General features: G+C 56.9%; 1 protein-coding gene across 1 annotated transcript in view; it reads right to left on the bottom strand.

The window, feature by feature from the left end:
- The window catches only part of IGSF21 (immunoglobin superfamily member 21), a 277,958-nt gene that overhangs the window by 77,469 nt on the left and 183,551 nt on the right, over positions 1–16,938 (bottom strand). Inside the window, exon 3 of the mRNA XM_070379196.1 lies at positions 11,738–11,859. Coding sequence (XP_070235297.1) covers positions 11,738–11,859 — 122 coding nt within the window. The remainder of the gene's footprint in view (positions 1–11,737; positions 11,860–16,938) is intronic.

Below are 16,938 nucleotides of genomic sequence, written 5' to 3'. Positions count from 1 at the left end.
CTGGAGAATCCATGGACAGAGGAGCCTGGTGGGCTGCAGTCCATGGGGTCACAGTCAGACACGGCTGAGCGACTGACACTTCCACTTCCCCCACTCTCTTACCCTTCTGTCCCCCACCCCTCCCCTGACCCAGGTCCCATTGGCATAGGGGCTCAGGCCCATTGCCTGGGGAGTCCCCCAGAGGGGGAAAGTTCTGCAAGATAGGGAAGCTCTCCCAGCTCTTGGGATAGTCACTTCCCTTCTCTGGGCTGAGCTTGGTCCCCATAGAGAGGGTCTGAGATCTAAACTCCATAGGGTTCAAGATAATGATGGATGGGAAAGTTGTGCTGACCGTTTGAAATAATTCCATATTTAGAGAACCTGTCAGCTGCTTCCCTGGTGGCTCAGACGGTAAAGCGTCCGCCTGCAATGCAGGAGACCTGGGTTTGATTCCTGGGTCTGGAAGGTCCCCTGGAGAAGGGCATGGCGACCCACTCCAGTATTCTTGCCTGGAGAATCCCATGGACAGAGGAGCCTGGCGGGCTACAGTCCGTGGGGTAGCAGAGTTGAACGTGACTGAGCGACTTCACTTCACCTCACTTCATCAATTTAACAGATCTCTACTGAGACCTTGTGTTGGACACTGAGGTCTTGGAGGTGAAGAAAGGAAGTTCCTTGTCTTGAGGGAGAAGACCCATCCCCGCTGATTGGGGGTGGGGCGGGGGTGGGGGCAGCATAGGTGGGGCCCCTCCTTGCAATACCCGAGTGCACCACCGGGGGCAGCATAGGTGGGGCCCCTCCTTGCAATACCCGAGTGCACCACCAGGGGGCAGCAGACAGCTCTGCAAGCGCCTCCCTCCCCAGCAGAGAACCTGGTGAGAAGGGGTCCCAGGGGTGTCTAGTGGGCCGGGGACAAACAGAGCATGAGGGCATGTTGGTGCAGCACGCTGATCCGTGCCAACTGTGGGCTCAACAGAGCACGTCCGCCTCGGTCACTGCACCTAAGGTCTCCACTAATCCAAGATCCAATCCCCGGTAAGCACCCCTGATCCGCACCCCCAGGGTGGGTGGGGACCCACCCGGAGCCCTGGGACCCAGGGTCTGTGCTGCTGGGGAGATTCTGGGGCCCCAGAGGGGCTTCAAGCCAAGAGAGGCAAGAACGTGCCGGGAGAGGAGAGGGAAATGTATTGTGCCTGTGTGTGTGCCCCTGTACTCTGCGGCAGAGAACGGGAGGGCAGAGCCCCCGCGCGGGGGAGAGGAACGGGGAGCTGAAGTAAAGAAGAGGAGGTCATGCTAAGAAAGGGAAACCACGGAAGCAGAAAAAAAGACGGAAATTCAAGAAACGAGAAGATCAGCCTCTACTGGTGGGAAGTGAAAGGAGGCAGGACCTGTCCTTCGCAGCATCCTGAGCTCCACCATGTGCTAGCGATGCTGGCCCGCCCCGGCTGGGTAGGGAGGGGCAGGTTTGTGTGAGCGGATGATTGCGACCTGGCCTGAGGAGAGCTGAATGCCACGCACAGGATGTTCCTGGAGAACCGTCAGTAGCACTGATTCTGCGTGGGGGCAACAGGGCTGGGGAGGGCTGGGTTTGCACCCACTGCTGGGCTTCAAAAAGGTGAAGAAGGCCAGACGGCCGCTGGAGGAGAGGAGGGGAGACTCGTGTCAGCACCAGGAGCAGTGACGGGGGCGGGGGGGCGGGGTAAGCAGGGCAGGGCGGGGGCGCTGTCACGCTCAGTGGGGATGTGGGCAGAGCCGCGGAAGCATGTTCGCCTAAATGGATTTCCCAGCAGCTCCACGGAACTGATGCCACCGGCGGAGGCAGCCGAGGAGAACTGGGAGTCGCACTTCTGGGGCCAGGATCGGGCGTCAGTCGGTCTCCTTGGCCAGGGTGTCGAGGGGCCAGGAACTGCCAGGCAGCGTGTATTTTTAAGGTGATGACTAACCCTGGCAGCTTCCTACCTGGAGGCATCAAGCGGCTGGGACCGCAGATCCGCTGTGTGCCAGTGTGCGTGTGTGACCTCATGCGTGTACATGTCGGGATGAAGACACAGGTCACCCACTGTCACTAAGTCGCTTGAATCCCCAGCGCCTGCCAGGGGGCCTGGCACGGGCTGGTCACTCTTAACTGTTCACTGGATAAGCCTGCGCTTGATGGTCTAGAGGCCTACTGTGGCTCCAGGGCCCCTGTGAATGCCATAGCTTGGGTGGAAACTCAAGCTTCCTCATGCACAAGCTGTGTGACCTTGGACAAGTGACCGCCCCGCTCTGTTCTTTCGTGTCATCGTCTGTACAAACAGGATCCAGTGAGCCTGAGATCTGCACTCCATGAGATGGTTGCAGTGGTTAAACATGATGATGGATGGGAAAAAAGTTTTTGCTGATTGTCTAAAATGATCATTCCATATCTGGATAACCTGTCAGCCTATTGATTCAGGAAACATTTACTGAGGCCCTGGGCTCTCATCCCAGCCCCTGTGTCAGGCGCTGAGGATCTAGAGACAAAAAAGGGAGTGGCGAGCTCTAAGAGACGGGACCCGGGAGGGGTGGCTGAGAGCGGGCATCTCTGAAGAGCAGTTCCTGTGGGCCTGACACAGAGGGCGGGGCCAGTACTCTTCTCTGACGGATGCTCTGAGGGTGGGAGGTCTGGGATGGGGTCCAGTGAAAGCTCTGGCTCAGGAAACATGGGTTCCCTCCACGTTTGGGTAAATCCTGGGAAGCTATAGCAAGAATATCTTGTTCCTGGGCCCCACTCCCAATCAAGGCCCCACTGCCTGAGAAACTTCTGTCTTCAGTCTTTTGATGGACAACTCGTGGTATTTGGGGGTGAGGACCCCTGAGGCTCTGGGAATGGCTGGTGCCTGGGAGGACACCCTGGACTGGGAGGTCCCTGGCTGCTCCAGCTAGCTTGCATCTTTAATCCAAACAAGTCTTGCCCCTGGGGGCTTTAGGACATTGTCGCCCAAGGCTGCCGGCAGCAACTAGAATTATCTGCACCAGCTAATTCTAAAGCCGCTTCTTGTGGAATTCTTTGGCCCTGTCTGCACATCGGAGCAGATGGGAAGAGCTGTGTGCAGCAGAGCTTTCCAACCTCGCTGCCAACGTCTTTTACCTGGAAGACTTTTTAAAAGACTGCTTCCCCAGGCCTTGCTCCAGGCTGTTTGAATCAAATGCCATCTTGGTGGGGCCCAGGAATTGATATTTTTAAGCAACTCCCAAGGTGACCCTAATGTAGGTGGAGTGCTGATCGGCCCGTGGTGTAGACGCCGCCACCACCACCACCGAGGGTTTGTTGCGCTCAGGCGAGGTAACCGGCAGCCTCTCCTTGGGCCGCGGTGGGCTGAGAGGAGGGCACTCGGCTGAAAACTCCCTGGGAGGTGGGCTGCAGCCCCCACTCCTAAAATAATCCCTGGGTTTGATTTGGAGACCCGGCTGCTCCTTGGGGCTGGAGACCTGGGGTGTTCAATTCTGATGAGGCTCAGAGGCAGCCGTTACGAAAAGAGTGTTGAAAGGGCTCAAGGTTCTCCTTGAAACATCACTCTGGCTCATTCGAATTCCTGGATGGGAGATTTCGGGGTGGGAGGGAGGCATGGGTCTGCAGGTCAAGGACTGGACGTGACCTTGACGACTCTGAATGGGCAGGATCTGAGTTCATCCGCTCTCCCAGCGCACAGTAGGGCAGCCCGGCACATAACAGGGATCCAGCATGTGCTTGCTGAGTACTTGAATGAATGAAGAAATGAAGGACCATCTCCTGAACAAGCAGCACGGGTTCTGAATGTCCTCGAGACAAGAGATGTGTGGTCCCCAATAGAGGGAGGCGAGCTGCCGAATTCACTCTTGCAAATCACCAAGGGTCAAAGCACACTGTTCTTGGTACCAACAGCAGAGGAGGAGCTTGCCGGGTCTGGTAACAGCAGACACTACAGAAGGGACCCTGAACACTTCAAAGGGAAGCAAACCCTTCTCTTCTCTTTGGACCCAATAGTGACTGCGTCTATTTAAAAACCAGCTCTGTTTTTTCCTTTGAGCAGATTCCAGAGAGCTGAGACTTGGGAACCTCCGTCTGCCCACGCAGAGCAGCCTCACTAGACGTCAGCCCTCCCCTCCCTGCCTCCGGGCCTTTGCACACACCGTGGCCTCCACCTGCAGCATCCTGGGCTCCTTTGTCTAAAAAACCTACATACGCTTCAAGGGCCGCTTGAAACGCCACCTTCACCCAGTCTCCCCATCTCTGATTCATCACCACATTACATCTGCATCTCCCCGCGACGGCCATCACCTGACCACCTGAATTGCTCGCTATTTATCTCCATGTTTTATCTCCTCTCTCCTTTCATCCCACAAATATTTATAGTTCCTCTCTAAATGCCAAGTAGGCTCTGGGGTCACTGAGATGAAAAGGAGGGAGCAGAGCCTTGAGGAGATTACGGGCTCGTGGGGGTGGGGGCGGGGGAGCAGGCTTTAAGCTCACGGAGGCGGAGGCTGCCTCGTGCCCGCCGCTGAGCACCGCGCCCCCGCGTCCGTGCCGGGAAGCCGCAAATGCTCAATATGAGCTATCCAGGGGATACGTGAACACATGCCTCTCCGAATAATAAAGGAAGTGGCATTTCTTCTCGCATCCTCAATCCTCCGGCTCTTCTTGCATTTACCCGATGTCTCCCACGCCTCCCTCCCGATAAATATGAATTGGGAGGTGTAGCTGTGCTCTCACATTCAGCGCCAAGCCCCCTGGCTCTGCTCCACCTTCCCAGCTGTTCTCAACCTCCTGCGGCTTTGCCGGGCTGGGGGGCGGCTCTGGGACCGGCACACCGTAAAGTGTTCATGGAGAATGGACATCAGACCCCAGGGAGAAGGCTGACTCCCAGCCCCACCTCTGCCTCCTGGCCCCGGCCAGCCAGAGGCAGGGGTCCCGCTCCCTCTCCTAACTTAGCTCAGATTTGGAATTTCAGTCCTGAGACTTAAGAAGTGACTGCACTGTCTTCCTCTCCTGGGACCTCCAACTCACCCTCCGCCTGGCAACCAGGGTGAGCGTCACACGACACACACCACATGGGGCCCTAACCTCCCCTGGCTTCCAGGACGCAGAGAAGAAAGGCCGATGTGTCTCCGTGCTCCTAAACTCTGGCCACGCTGGTCCTCTGGCAGCTCGCCAAGCTCTTTCTCGCCTCAGGACCTTTGCACTTGCTCAGGCTTGACCTGAGATGCCCTCCCGACCTCCACCCCACCTGTCTGGCTCCCTTTTACCCTACAGATCCCGGCTCAGGTGTCGTCTCCCATGAGAGACCCTGTATCACGCTCCCCCTCACGTATTCCCTGACTCTCATCCTCTCCATCACCTTCCCTTATTGCCTTCATGCAGTCATCACCAACTGTAGATAATTTTCCTTATTCTTTCAAACACATTTTTACCATCTGTCTCTTCTTACCCCCTGTATTGCAAGGCTCACCAGAGCAGATCTGATTATGTCTCGTTCACCATCTTATCCCCAGCACCATCCCTGACATGCAGCAGTCGCTCGATTCCTTTGTGATAAGTAAATGATGCCCATGTTGGGGAAAGGTGCGGAAGCCTGAATTCCATCTTCCTACGTTTATTCCACAGCAGGGAGAGCATTAGTGGAAGACGTCCACCCTGCCTTCCACCGCTAACTCATCCACTCCGCAATTAGCTACAAATTGTTCAGGGGATGCTGGGCTGGGGGCTGGAGAGACAGCAGTGAAAACATCACCCCCAATCCCTGTCCTCATGGGACTTCCAGTCAAGTGCGGGAGGCACTTTGAATACCCAGTGTCAGGGCAGGGAGGTGGGGGGGTGGGCTGAGGGTGGAAAGACACTGGGGAGCTGCCCCAGCCTGAGCAGTCAGGAAGGGCTTCCTGGAGGAAGCAGCATTTCAGCTGAAACTGAAGGATGAGTAGGGCCTTGGCAAAGGGAGGTGGGCCAGGCATGGGAAGGGCACACTCTTGACCCCTTGAGTCTAGATTTCCCTCATGGACAAAAGAGGGCTGGTGAAGCCTGCTCAGTGTTCTTGGAGACACCCTGGGCTGATGGCATGGGACAGGGACTGCAGAGGGTTTCGGGAAATGGAGGGGGCGACCTGTGGAGCGGGGAGCAGGGGCGGGGAAGGCTTGCTGTGCTTCACCGGGACCTCCAAGGAGGTCATGACTGCCATCTGGGGATAGCCACACACTGCAGGGGTTAACGTGCTTTGCCCACACAATCTCCCCGTCGGTAGGGGAAGCCACCGATCTGTCCGCCTGTGCCCGGCTGATGGAACAGGTGAACGGGGCCTGAGGCCAGGCCTGGGAGGACGGGTGGGGAGGATGGATGGACGTGCGGGAGGCCAGCAGGTGGGACTGTCGCCAACATCCTCTGTCCCCACTTAGCGGCCCCTGAGAGGCAGAATTGGAATCAAAGAATTGACTGGGAGCCGGTGGCTTATTTGGGAGCCTGGACCTAGAGTGGGGATGGAGGGGGAAGGGAGGTGACACGGATGCCTCTTGGAGCTTATTCCAGGGGGAAGCTGAGCCTCGGTCCAGCTGGGGAATGCGTGGACAGTGGGGAAGATGCGTCGGAATAGCTGCACCTGAGGTGCAAGAGTGTGGTGCTGCTTCCAACACCGCCCGCCGGTCATTGGCCAGGCTGTCCCCAGACGCCCCGGCACTTAGGCTCCAATGTCTGCACACCCGTCTCGTCCCACCGCCGACGTCTCCTGCCCAGCCCACAGGTCTCAGCCCAGGGCGCCCATCCTGGGAGGCTCTGCCTGGCACCCCAGCACCTTACTCCTCCTGACCCTGCAAGCGGCTCCCCCATCACAGGATTGTTACTGGACTCATGACTTTGTAGAGCTTGTCACGATACATTTATAGTCGTCTTGCTTCTTTTGTTTCCGCTCGGTCTTCCCCATGAGAGTGTAAAGGCCATTCGTTCCTCGCTGGATCCCCAGCATCTTGCATCACGCCATCTCTTAGAAGTGCTCAATTAAATATCCCTTGGACTTCCCTGGTGGCTCAGATGGTTAAGTGTCTGCCTACAATGCGGGAGACCCAGGTTCAGTCCCTGGGTTGGGAAGATCTCCTGGAGAAGGAAATGGCAACCCACTCCAGTATTCCTGCCTGGAGAATCCCATGGATGGAGGAGGCTGATAGGCTACAGTCCATGGGGTCACAAAGAGTTGGACACGACTGAGTGACTTCACTTTCTTTCTTTCTTTTCTTTGAAGGGGTAAATTGCTGTCAGTTCCAAGCTGGAAGTTCTGGGCTCTGAGGCTCTGAACTAGAAAGGCATGTGATACATGGAATCTTACGGTGGGGGGGTGGTCCTGGGAAGGGCGGTGACCTGCCCAAAAGATCATGAACTGGGGTCCTATACCTGCACCCCCACCTGGGATAGAAGCCCTGGCACCCCACCCAACGCCCACCCCTCGGGGCCCCCCACCGGTGGCAAGAGAAGCTCTGGGAGTCCCTAGGGCTCCCTTGGCCGCCCAGGAACTGCTCTCTGCCAACTCTGGTTCATCTTCTCAGCCTCCTCTGACCCCGCTCTCCCTGCTGGAGAGGAAGCGGCCCAGACAGCTGTGCAGCTGGGACTCTCTCTAGATGAGATGCATTAATTTGCAAATATCTTCATTTATATGTGAATGCGGAGCCCCTGCCCATCGCCAGCCTGAATGAGCCCTGCAGGTTGAGGAGCAGGTTCCCACCACAGCTGCTCTGTGGCCTCGAGGCCACAATCAGATCAGACCGAGAGGGTCTGCCCTTTCCTTCCCGTCCCTGTGGCCCCCTGCTCTGCTGCTCTCGGCCTGGGAGACCCCCCTGGTGCCTGAGGTCCTGGGAGAAGCCTGGGGAAGAAGTGAGCTCCGGCCACGACTGCGCTGTGTCTGTGACCCTGGACAAGTCTCCTCCCCTCCGGGCCTCCGTTTCCTCATTTGTAAAACAGGGAAGGCTGCACGGTGGAGGGCTAGGATGACACGGGTTGGGGTCTGAGCAAGTTGATGTTGTTCCAGTGGGGGACCCTTGGGTGAGTCCCGAACTGAATTTCAACCTCATCTGTAAACTCAGGATCATAGAAAATAATAATGAGAACAATACCTGCTGCGGTCAAGGTGTCGTTAGTGATGATTAAGGGAAAGAGTGTGCATAAGGAGCTTTATGAGATTAAGAAAAAGGTGGCAGCTTTTTTTTTTTTTTTTAATGGTGAGGCAGAGGCTTTTTTCTAGGCACTAACAGCAGACATGCACGGCTCTGGGGCTGGGGCTGCACTTACAGGGATTACTAACTCGTGAGAGCCTCGCGGGGCTGCTGGGAGCTTCTTCCTGTTGTCCCCTTTCAGAGATCAGGAAACTTGGGCACAGAGTTACCACCCCGAGAGATTACACTTCAGCAAGGGCTGGAGGAGCCGGGTTTAGAACTCAGGCCATCAGACTTGAGTCTCACCAAAACCCCACGATGACTGTTTAAGGCAATGTCAGTGCCAACTTGGCGCTTGCCAAGGGCACTTGGCATCTGCCTCTGTGGGGACGGAATCCTGTGCAGCTGCAGCTGTTGACCTTCGACACGCCTTCAGGGAAGTTCAGGGTGAACAGCAGGAATGAGACACTTTGTGCTCCAGAGGGCACAGTGGTAAAGAACCCGCCTGCCAGAGCAGGAGACGCAGAGGTGCGCGTTCCATCCCTGCGTTGGAAAGATCCGCTGGAGGAGGGAGTGGCGACCCACTCTAGCTTTCTTGCCTGGAGAATCCCGTGGACGGAGGAGCCTGGTGGGATACAGTCCACGGGGTCGCAAGGAGTCGGATGCAACTGAGCACTTGCACGTTCATGCACGCTCACACACACACAGCACACACGTGTTCCAGGATGTGGAACAGATCTTTAAATAGTTAGATATTTTCAGGAACTGATTTCATGAGTCCAATCCTTGCACCTCCTCATATCTGGAAAAGCACTAAATCCCTTCACGGTGACGTCAGCCCCTCGTGACGAGCAGAAAACCTTCAGTGAGATAAGTGCTTGATTGCACGAACACCGCCTCCACCAGAGTCACCTCCCCCTCCTCTTTGGCGCAGTCTCCCAGAGCTGCAGCCCTCATGGTGCCCCGAGTAAGACTTAACTTGCAGCTCGCACACTGCGCGTGCTTTTTAAGTCAACACCAACCATATTAAGCCCTTTTAACAGGTGAGGACACCAAGGCCGAGAGAGGTCAAGGTCCTTGTGGTCAAAGGTAACTCAGCAGGGAGTAGCTGAGCTGGGGTTTGAACCAGGCCTTTGGACGCCAGGGCTGCAATCTGGATGCGTGAGACGGAGGGCATCCGGGATGTTCGGACAGTCCCTGAGTTTCCTTCCTGGCTCAGAAACCAGAGGCAGGGAGTTACTCTGGAACCCACACTTCCAGGAGCAGGTGTGTGTGTGTGTGTGTGTGTGTGCTCAGTTGTGTCCAGCTCTGTGGCCCTGTGGAGGGTAGCCCGCCAGGTTCCTCTGTCTATGGAATTTCCCAGATAAGAATACTGGAGTGGGTTGCCATTTCCTCCTCCAGAGGATCTTCCTAACCCAGGGATCAAACAGGTGTCTCCAGCACCGGCTTCATTGGCAGGCGGGCTCTTGCTGCTGAGCCACGAGGGAAGTCAGGAGTGGGTGGGGGGCTGACAGTGACGGGATGCAGGGGCTGTTGTTTTCAGAGGCCGTGGGCACCAGGCGGGGTGGGGCGGGTGGGGACGCTTTCTGGGAAGCCTGGGGTGATCCAGACGTTCACTGGTGTGATCACTTGTGCCGCCCAGAATGTTTTCTTCTCCAAAATGAGTTTTCACCTTTTTCTTTGCGTTCTGATGGTAACCTGCTTGTCTTTCGTGTATGTGTGCCAAGTTGCTTCAGTCGTGTCCGACTCTTTACAACCCCATGGACTGTACCCCACTGGGCTCCTCTGTCCAAGGAATTCTCCAGGAAAGAATACTGGAGAGTGTTGCCATGCTTTAGGATCCCTTCCCAATCCAGGGATTGAACCCATGTCTCTTACATCTCCTGCATCGACAGGTGGGTTCTTTACCACGAGCGCCACCTGGGAAGCCCAGCCTGCTTGTCTTGGGTGTGCTCAGAGATAACCCAAATTCTTTTTGGAGGTGGGTGCAGGAGAAATCATAAATAGATAGATGAAGGCATCTGTGTGGCGGCTTGTACATCTTTCTGGAGTCCACATTCTCACCAGATTCACCCAATAAATGCTCAGTCTGAGCTCCTGACGCGAATCCCAAAGGAAGCACCCAGAAGGGTCTTACCTAAGCGGGCATGGAAGGCCCACAGGCCAGATTCTCTCTGCAGACTGGCTCTGCCCTTGGCAATCTTCTTGTCCCATTTTCTAATTTTACCCGTGGGGAAACTGAGGCCCAAAGGGCCAAGGAGGGTACTAGGGTTGTCCGCTCAATTTGCAAATTTTATTGTACACCTGCTGTGTGTCGAGCCTCGTGTTGAGAGCTGAGGATACAAGGTGGTGGGGAGACCTCTTTTTCCTTCTGAAAAACCTGGGTAAGGAGAGTGGGGCCTTATCCTCCTGGTGGGTCAGGAATAAGACACTAAGCAGGGATGTGGTAGGTTCCGCACGAAGCATAGAGCAAGTCAGCTTGCAGCATGCGAGTCCGCAGGCAGCATCTCCTGCCAGGCCTGACAGGGCAGGCTGTCCTCTAGCTTGGGAGCAGACTGCCACTTCCTGCCTGGCCACCAGGCAGAGCCGACTCAACGGACATGACTCTGAGTGAGCCCTGGGAGACAGCGAAGGACAGGGAAGCCTGGCGTGCTGCCGTCCATGGGGTTGCCAAGAGTTGGACACAACTTAAGTGACCGAACAGCAACCAGGCAAAGCATTTGGCTATGCAGTGTGAGAAAGCATGCACACTTGTGTGTGTAAAACTGCACGCCCAGTGCCGAAGCGTCTCTTCACTAACGCAGTGAGACCCCCTCTGGCGGTGGGGGGTGTACTGGAGGAGCCGCGGCCGTTGACTTTGGGGAAGGTCAGCTCTGCTGGGGTGAGGGACTGTCTAAAGGAGGTGTCACACCCGAGGACCTGCTCGCTTGGGTTCTGAAGGCGGACGAGGAGTTTACCAGGTGATCAAAGGGAGCGGGACCCAGCAAATATAAAGTATCAGAGCGCCAAAATAGGAATGGGGCTTTTTAGGGAGAGATGGGAACGCGGCAGGGCCTGGACTGGGATCCGCTACCTTAGAGTCTTCTAGCAAAGGGGGCAGGTGCAGAAATACTAAGTATCTCCACCCGCAAGGGCTCTTCCTTCCCCATCCTGGTGCTGCTTTGGACCTCGGGTCTGGTTGTTCAGGGTCTGTTTCCCTCCCAAGTTTGAAGCCCGTGGGAAACTACAGAACGTGCTCCACGGGCGTCTGAACCCGGCGCAGCCGGTTCACCTCCTGTCTCTGGCATTCCTGGCTGTGTGGCCTTTGGTTATTTGCTCACCCTCTCTGGACCTCAGGGTCTTCACCTGGAAACGGGGTTTGGAAAACCCCACCTTGCGGGACTGTTGGAGGAGTGCCCGGGAGGCCAACGTGCAGGGTCCACTCCCTGCGGCCGAGCGGCCCCCTGACCCCTGCCCTTCACCGTCGTCCAGGGGATGACCCCTCGGGAAGGGGCCCCTCTCCTGCAGCGAGCCCCAGCTCTGCCTTCCAAGCCCATGGAGGGTCCTCCCGAGACACCGCTCCCGACCCGCGGGCGCTGCGGGTGGGCGTGAGAAGGCTGGCGAGGCGGCCCCCGCCCCGCGGCCGCGGCCTCACCTGACCGTGGACTGGTACACCAAGTCCTCGCGCCGGCGGTAGCTCTCCATGTGGGAGAAGTTGGTGGAGAACATGGCGTCGAAGGTGAAGATCTTCTGCTTGATGGTGCCGCCGTCCGTCACCTGCAACGCAGCACAGAGGAGCCGGGGTGAGCGCTCAGCCAGCACCGCCTTTCCTGAGGCGGAGGCTGGGCTCCCGAGACGCTGCGGAGAGGCAGGCAGCCCGGGAGGACTCTCTGGGGCAGGTGTCGTGAGCATCGCTCTTACCCTCCCGGGTCTTCCGTCCCCACTTGACGATGTACAGGCTGAGGCTCTGAACTCAAGGCCCTCCCTGAGGCCCGACAGTTCAGCAGGAGCAGGGCCACCCTTCTCTCGGGCTCGTCCCAGGGCACCAGGTGAGGCCACTTCGGTGATCCCACCGATTGGCCTTGCCAAGATGATGACCAAAGCTTGGGGCGCTGCCCCGCCTGGGGCAGAGACCGTAAATGTGTTTGGCCCAAAGCCATCCTTGCCCAAAGAGAGAGGAAAAGGTGGAACAGGCTGAACAGGAAGAGAGGAGAGGAACTGGGATCGGGGAGCAGTCCCCCTGGGCTGAGATCTCGTATGATTTCAAAATGCTAAGCGGCAACAATTTCTGATAAATTCTACAAGGGGGAGGGCCAGAATAGCAAGGGAGTCCAGAGGCGGGGCAGCACCCAGCCTGCAGACAGAGTAACCCTGGAGGGCTTCCTGAAGGAAGCAAAGTCTCAGTTGTCTTCTGAAGCAAGAGTAGGAGTCAGCCTGGTACCCGCAGGGAGGGCTCTCGAGCCAGAAAGGGCAGCAGCAGCAAAGGCCCTGGGGTGGGAAAGAACTTCGCGTGCTCAGTGAAAGGAGCCTATTCAGAGTACCTGGGGCGGAGAGTAAGTGAAGTCAGTGAAATGAGGACTTCGTTAGGGAGGGCCTGGTAGGCAAAAGAACTCAGCTCTCCTGAGGGCCGAGGAGGCACAGAGCTTCAGGTTCTGTTTACAAGCTCCTTCTGATTGAAGGGACTTGTCTGGAGACCAAGGAACCCGGGGGAGCCTGGGAGGAACCCAGTCGACTGACACGGGGGATGCAGAGAAGACGACACGGTGGGGGGCTTGCCTGCCTCCAGCTGCCCTCGGCACAGGCGAGGAGGGAGGGCACCAGGTCCCCATTTCACACAGGGACACGGAGGCCGCAGAAGGCAGGGGCTCCCGGGAGGTGGCAATAAAGCTCCCGCTGGAAGACAGAGGCTGCTCGGTGCCCAGCTGCTCACAGCTGATTAAAAGCTGGACCCCAGCGTGCCCTGATCCCACTGCCCGCCTGCCCGCACCCCCAGGGCCGGGCTGCTCCCCGCTAATGAAAGTGTTACTCCACAAAGCAGCAAGGTACGTGTTGTCACTGTTTCAATTATTTATCTGTTTACCCGGCTGCAGTTTTCCGCTTGTCTCAGCAACTCTATTATAGGCCGGGAGCTTGCAGCCTCTCACCACTCAGCTGGGCTCCGTGCTAACAGCCTGCAACGGGGAGGCCTCATGCCTGGTCCTGGAGAAGTGGAATTAACTCCCTGCGGCTCTGTGTGCTGGAGGCAGGAGAGGGGGCTGGGAGGGTGGCGGCCAGGGATGGGGTTTCTCCAAGGGGCTTCAGGGATGCGGGAGATGCTGAAAGTTGCCTGCCCAGCCTAGCCAAGGCAGCACTGGGTCCTCCGCCTCCCTGGGAGGACCGGCCTCAGCACAGCTGGGCCACCCTGGGCACGTCTGGATCCCAGCTGACTTGGACCACATCTGTCTGGCCAAGGTGGTTTTGCTGCTGGTTTGGGGGCTTCCCTGTAGCTCAGACAGTAAAGAATCTGCCTGTAATGCAGGAGACCTGGTTCGATCCCTGAGTGGGGAAGATCCCCTGGGGGAGGGCGTGGCAACCCACTCCAGTATTCTTGCCTGGAGAACCACCATGGACAGAGGAGCTTGGTGGGCTACAGCCCATGGGGTTGCAAAGAATCAGACATGACTGAGCAGCTAACACTTCAGAGAACAGAGATTCAGTTCAATCCAGCCAGCATTTATCAAGTGCCAGCTGTGTGCCAGGCACAGGCAATGCCAGTATGGATCACCCTCCTGAAACTGCAAGTTTGTGAGAGTAGGAGTCCTTTAGCAGTGCTGGGGTCTCCAGGGAGCCCTGGCTGGCGGGGTTCAGAGTGACGGCAACACCTTCGCAAGCTCCGGGACCCCGAGAGGGGTCAGCAGTGACTTGCCACTCCAAGGCTTCTCCGAGCTCACACCTCTGTGTCTCCTGCAGGCTCATCCGCAGCGCATACACTTCACTTGCTTCCTCCCCGGGGGCTTCACGCTTTTTTGACGGCGCTTGCGGTGCAGGGCTTCCCCGGTGGCGCTAGTGGTAAAGACCCCGCCCGCCGATGCAGGAGACATAGAGACGTAGGTTCGGTCCCTGGGTCGGGAAGATCCCCTGGAGGAGGGCACGGCAACCCACTCCAGTCTTCCTGCCTGGAGAATCCCATGGACAGAGGACCCTGGCGGGCTGCGGTGCATGGGGTCTCGAGGAGTCAGACAGGGCTGAGCGACTGGCAGGCAGCACGCAGGGCCATCAGGAGCCAGGCTGTCCCATCCCTGGTCTCTCCCCTCGCCTCTCACCAGCTTCCCAAACGGGGAATCAAGACGGTGGAGGGAGAGGAGCAAAGTGCCTTTAAACCAGAGCCCTGAACTGGGAGACGATTTTACTGCCTCCTCGCGGGGACATCTGGCGATGTCAGGAGCCAGGCTTGGTTGTCACAACTCAGGGGCAGGGAAGCTGTAACCCTCCTACAAGGCACAGGACAACCTCCCCCCGCCACCCACAAAGAATTATCTGATCCAAGGTTGGGAAATCTGCTTGAAGTCCCTCCCTTTTCATATAGCAGAATGGACCATAACCTCCCCATTTTGCAGATGAGGAAACTGAGGCTTGGAGAGGCAAGGTGATGCAGCCGAGGTCCCACACCGAGCTCTTGGCGGAGTGCTGGCTCCCAGATCAGGGTTCACACGCCACCCGCTAGGCTGCCAAGGGCTGTGAATGAACTAAACGCCTCCCTGCCCTTCTCTTTACCCTCAGCGGCTGCCTCGTTAGGAGGGAAAATGCCAGAAGCCAGCGGAGGTGTGAGAAACTTTCTGCTATAGCCATGAAAGTGGAAGGCATCCTGCCCATTTGACTTGCATCCTCACCTTCCTTCAGGCGCTGCTTTTTTTATCTCCTCCTAAAATGTGGCAGCCCTGTCGTCCCAATCTCAAATTTCACTCCATTTTTTTTTTATTATACAAAGGAGGGTAAAAAAAATCTGTCAGTAAAACTGTCTCCTCAAATTTATTCTCCGGGACTGAGGTTTTTATTGCTGGGAAAATACACCCACACCCCACATACACTCACATGTACCCACACACCCCAGATAAAACACCGAAGAATTATTTGAGTCGTAAATCGCTGTTTCAGGCTGTGGGACGGGGAGTTTCAAGGACGCACCTAGCTTTCTTTTCCTTCTATTTACATCTTTTTCTCTGGGGCTGTGTCTGGCCGCTGTGGTTACACTGGCAGCCTGAGACAAGCACTCACTCCTTCTACCCAAGGGATCTGCTGTCCCAGCTCCCTGCCACCACCTCTTCCTCAGCCTCAGGGAGGGTAAAGGAAAGTAACGGACTCGAAATTCACTCTCAGACTCTGTGTATCATGAGAGATAGCACAGCCCACGGCCAAGTGAGAGGCCAGAGCCAGGGAGACCACGGCTGTAGCAACAAGCATTAGACAAGTGTCATCTGAGGCCCACGGAGGAGCTGAGGCTTCCTTTGGAGGAAGGGGCAATCGCGGGAGTCTTCCTGGAGGAGGTGGGCCCTCTTCTGGGAGCACCTAGTCTCAGGCTGCTTGTCCCTCCTATGGGAGGCTTGAGCAAGAAGCTAGACTGACTTCCTCCACACCAGTCGAATCCTTGGTTTTCCGTTACTACTTGGTACTTTTGATCAAGCTATAGCACCTAAGTCTCAGTTCCCGCATCTGTAAAATGGGGATAACCCGACTTATCTTCTTGGAAAGATTAAACGAGACAAGGCTGGGACAGATCGCCTGGTGTGTGGTCAGTGGAGATACCAACTGTTATGAACACTAACACTTTTCTTAGTCACCGCTTTTTCTGTGTCCCTTTTCCCTCTTCAGGGCTAAAGAGCAGAATATCGCTTGCTGAAAAGCCAGAGGATGCAGAAAATCAGTCAATGAAAGAAAGGGTCCAGCCCTGGGGAGGGGGACAGGTGGAAGGAGCCGGAAGCCAACGTGGGCACCGAGGATGGAAAGCAGGGGTCCATGCTTGCAGGGAGAGAGCACAGAGGCCCGGAAACTTGCTGAACTTGTATGATTGCATCAGCCCAGAGAGAGAGCTTGAGGAGGCTCCGAGCAAGGACCGGGGTGGCAGGCTGGTCGCAGAGACTCCAAGACAGTCTCCCAGAGCCCAGGGCAGGTGGGGCCAGGAAGTCAGGACAGAGGATGGCAAGGCTGGCAGGGGTATACAAGGTGCTGTTGGAGAGTTGAAGACGTGTGGGGTTTCCTTCCTCCAGAGGGAGACGGGCTTGTGTGTTCAGCCATTCATTGAACAGATTTTCACTGAGTCAATAAACAGGCTTTGAATGTGAGCTACTTCTAGAACATATACTCTGTGAGGGCAGGGTCTCTATCTACCCTGTTCACGCTCTGCCCCCCAGAGCTGGGCACATGGTACTTAGTAAGTATCTGCTACACGAATGAGCTGATGCTGGGAAAGATTGAAGGCGGGAAGAAAAGGGGACGACAGAGGGTGAGATGATTGGATCGCGTCACTGACTCAATGGACATGAGTTTGAGTGAGCTCCGGGAGTTGGTGATGGACTGGGAGGCCTGGCGTGCTACAGTCCATGGGGTCGCAGAGAGTCAGACACGACTGAGCAACTGAACCGAGTTGAATCCGCACCACGTGCCAGGCCCTGGGGACCCCACGAGGAACCGAGAAGCCACCCCTGCTGCTTGACAGCACAGACTGGCCTCAGGACAGCCTGCTGCGGCCACGCCTGGGTCGGATGGGGCTTCCTGGTAGGACCAGGCCCCACGGGGAAGGTGGCGGGACCATCCGTGTGGTGATGCCCCAGAGAGAACCCGTGTGCCCCTGACACGCTGTCTCTCGGGGGCCATCCTGAG

This window comes from Bos mutus, chromosome 2 (assembly GCF_027580195.1).
Source record: "Bos mutus isolate GX-2022 chromosome 2, NWIPB_WYAK_1.1, whole genome shotgun sequence".
NCBI lineage: Eukaryota > Metazoa > Chordata > Mammalia > Artiodactyla > Bovidae > Bos > Bos mutus.
Note: the sequence above shows the minus strand (reverse complement) of the source record. Positions and strands in the feature narration are given on the sequence as shown.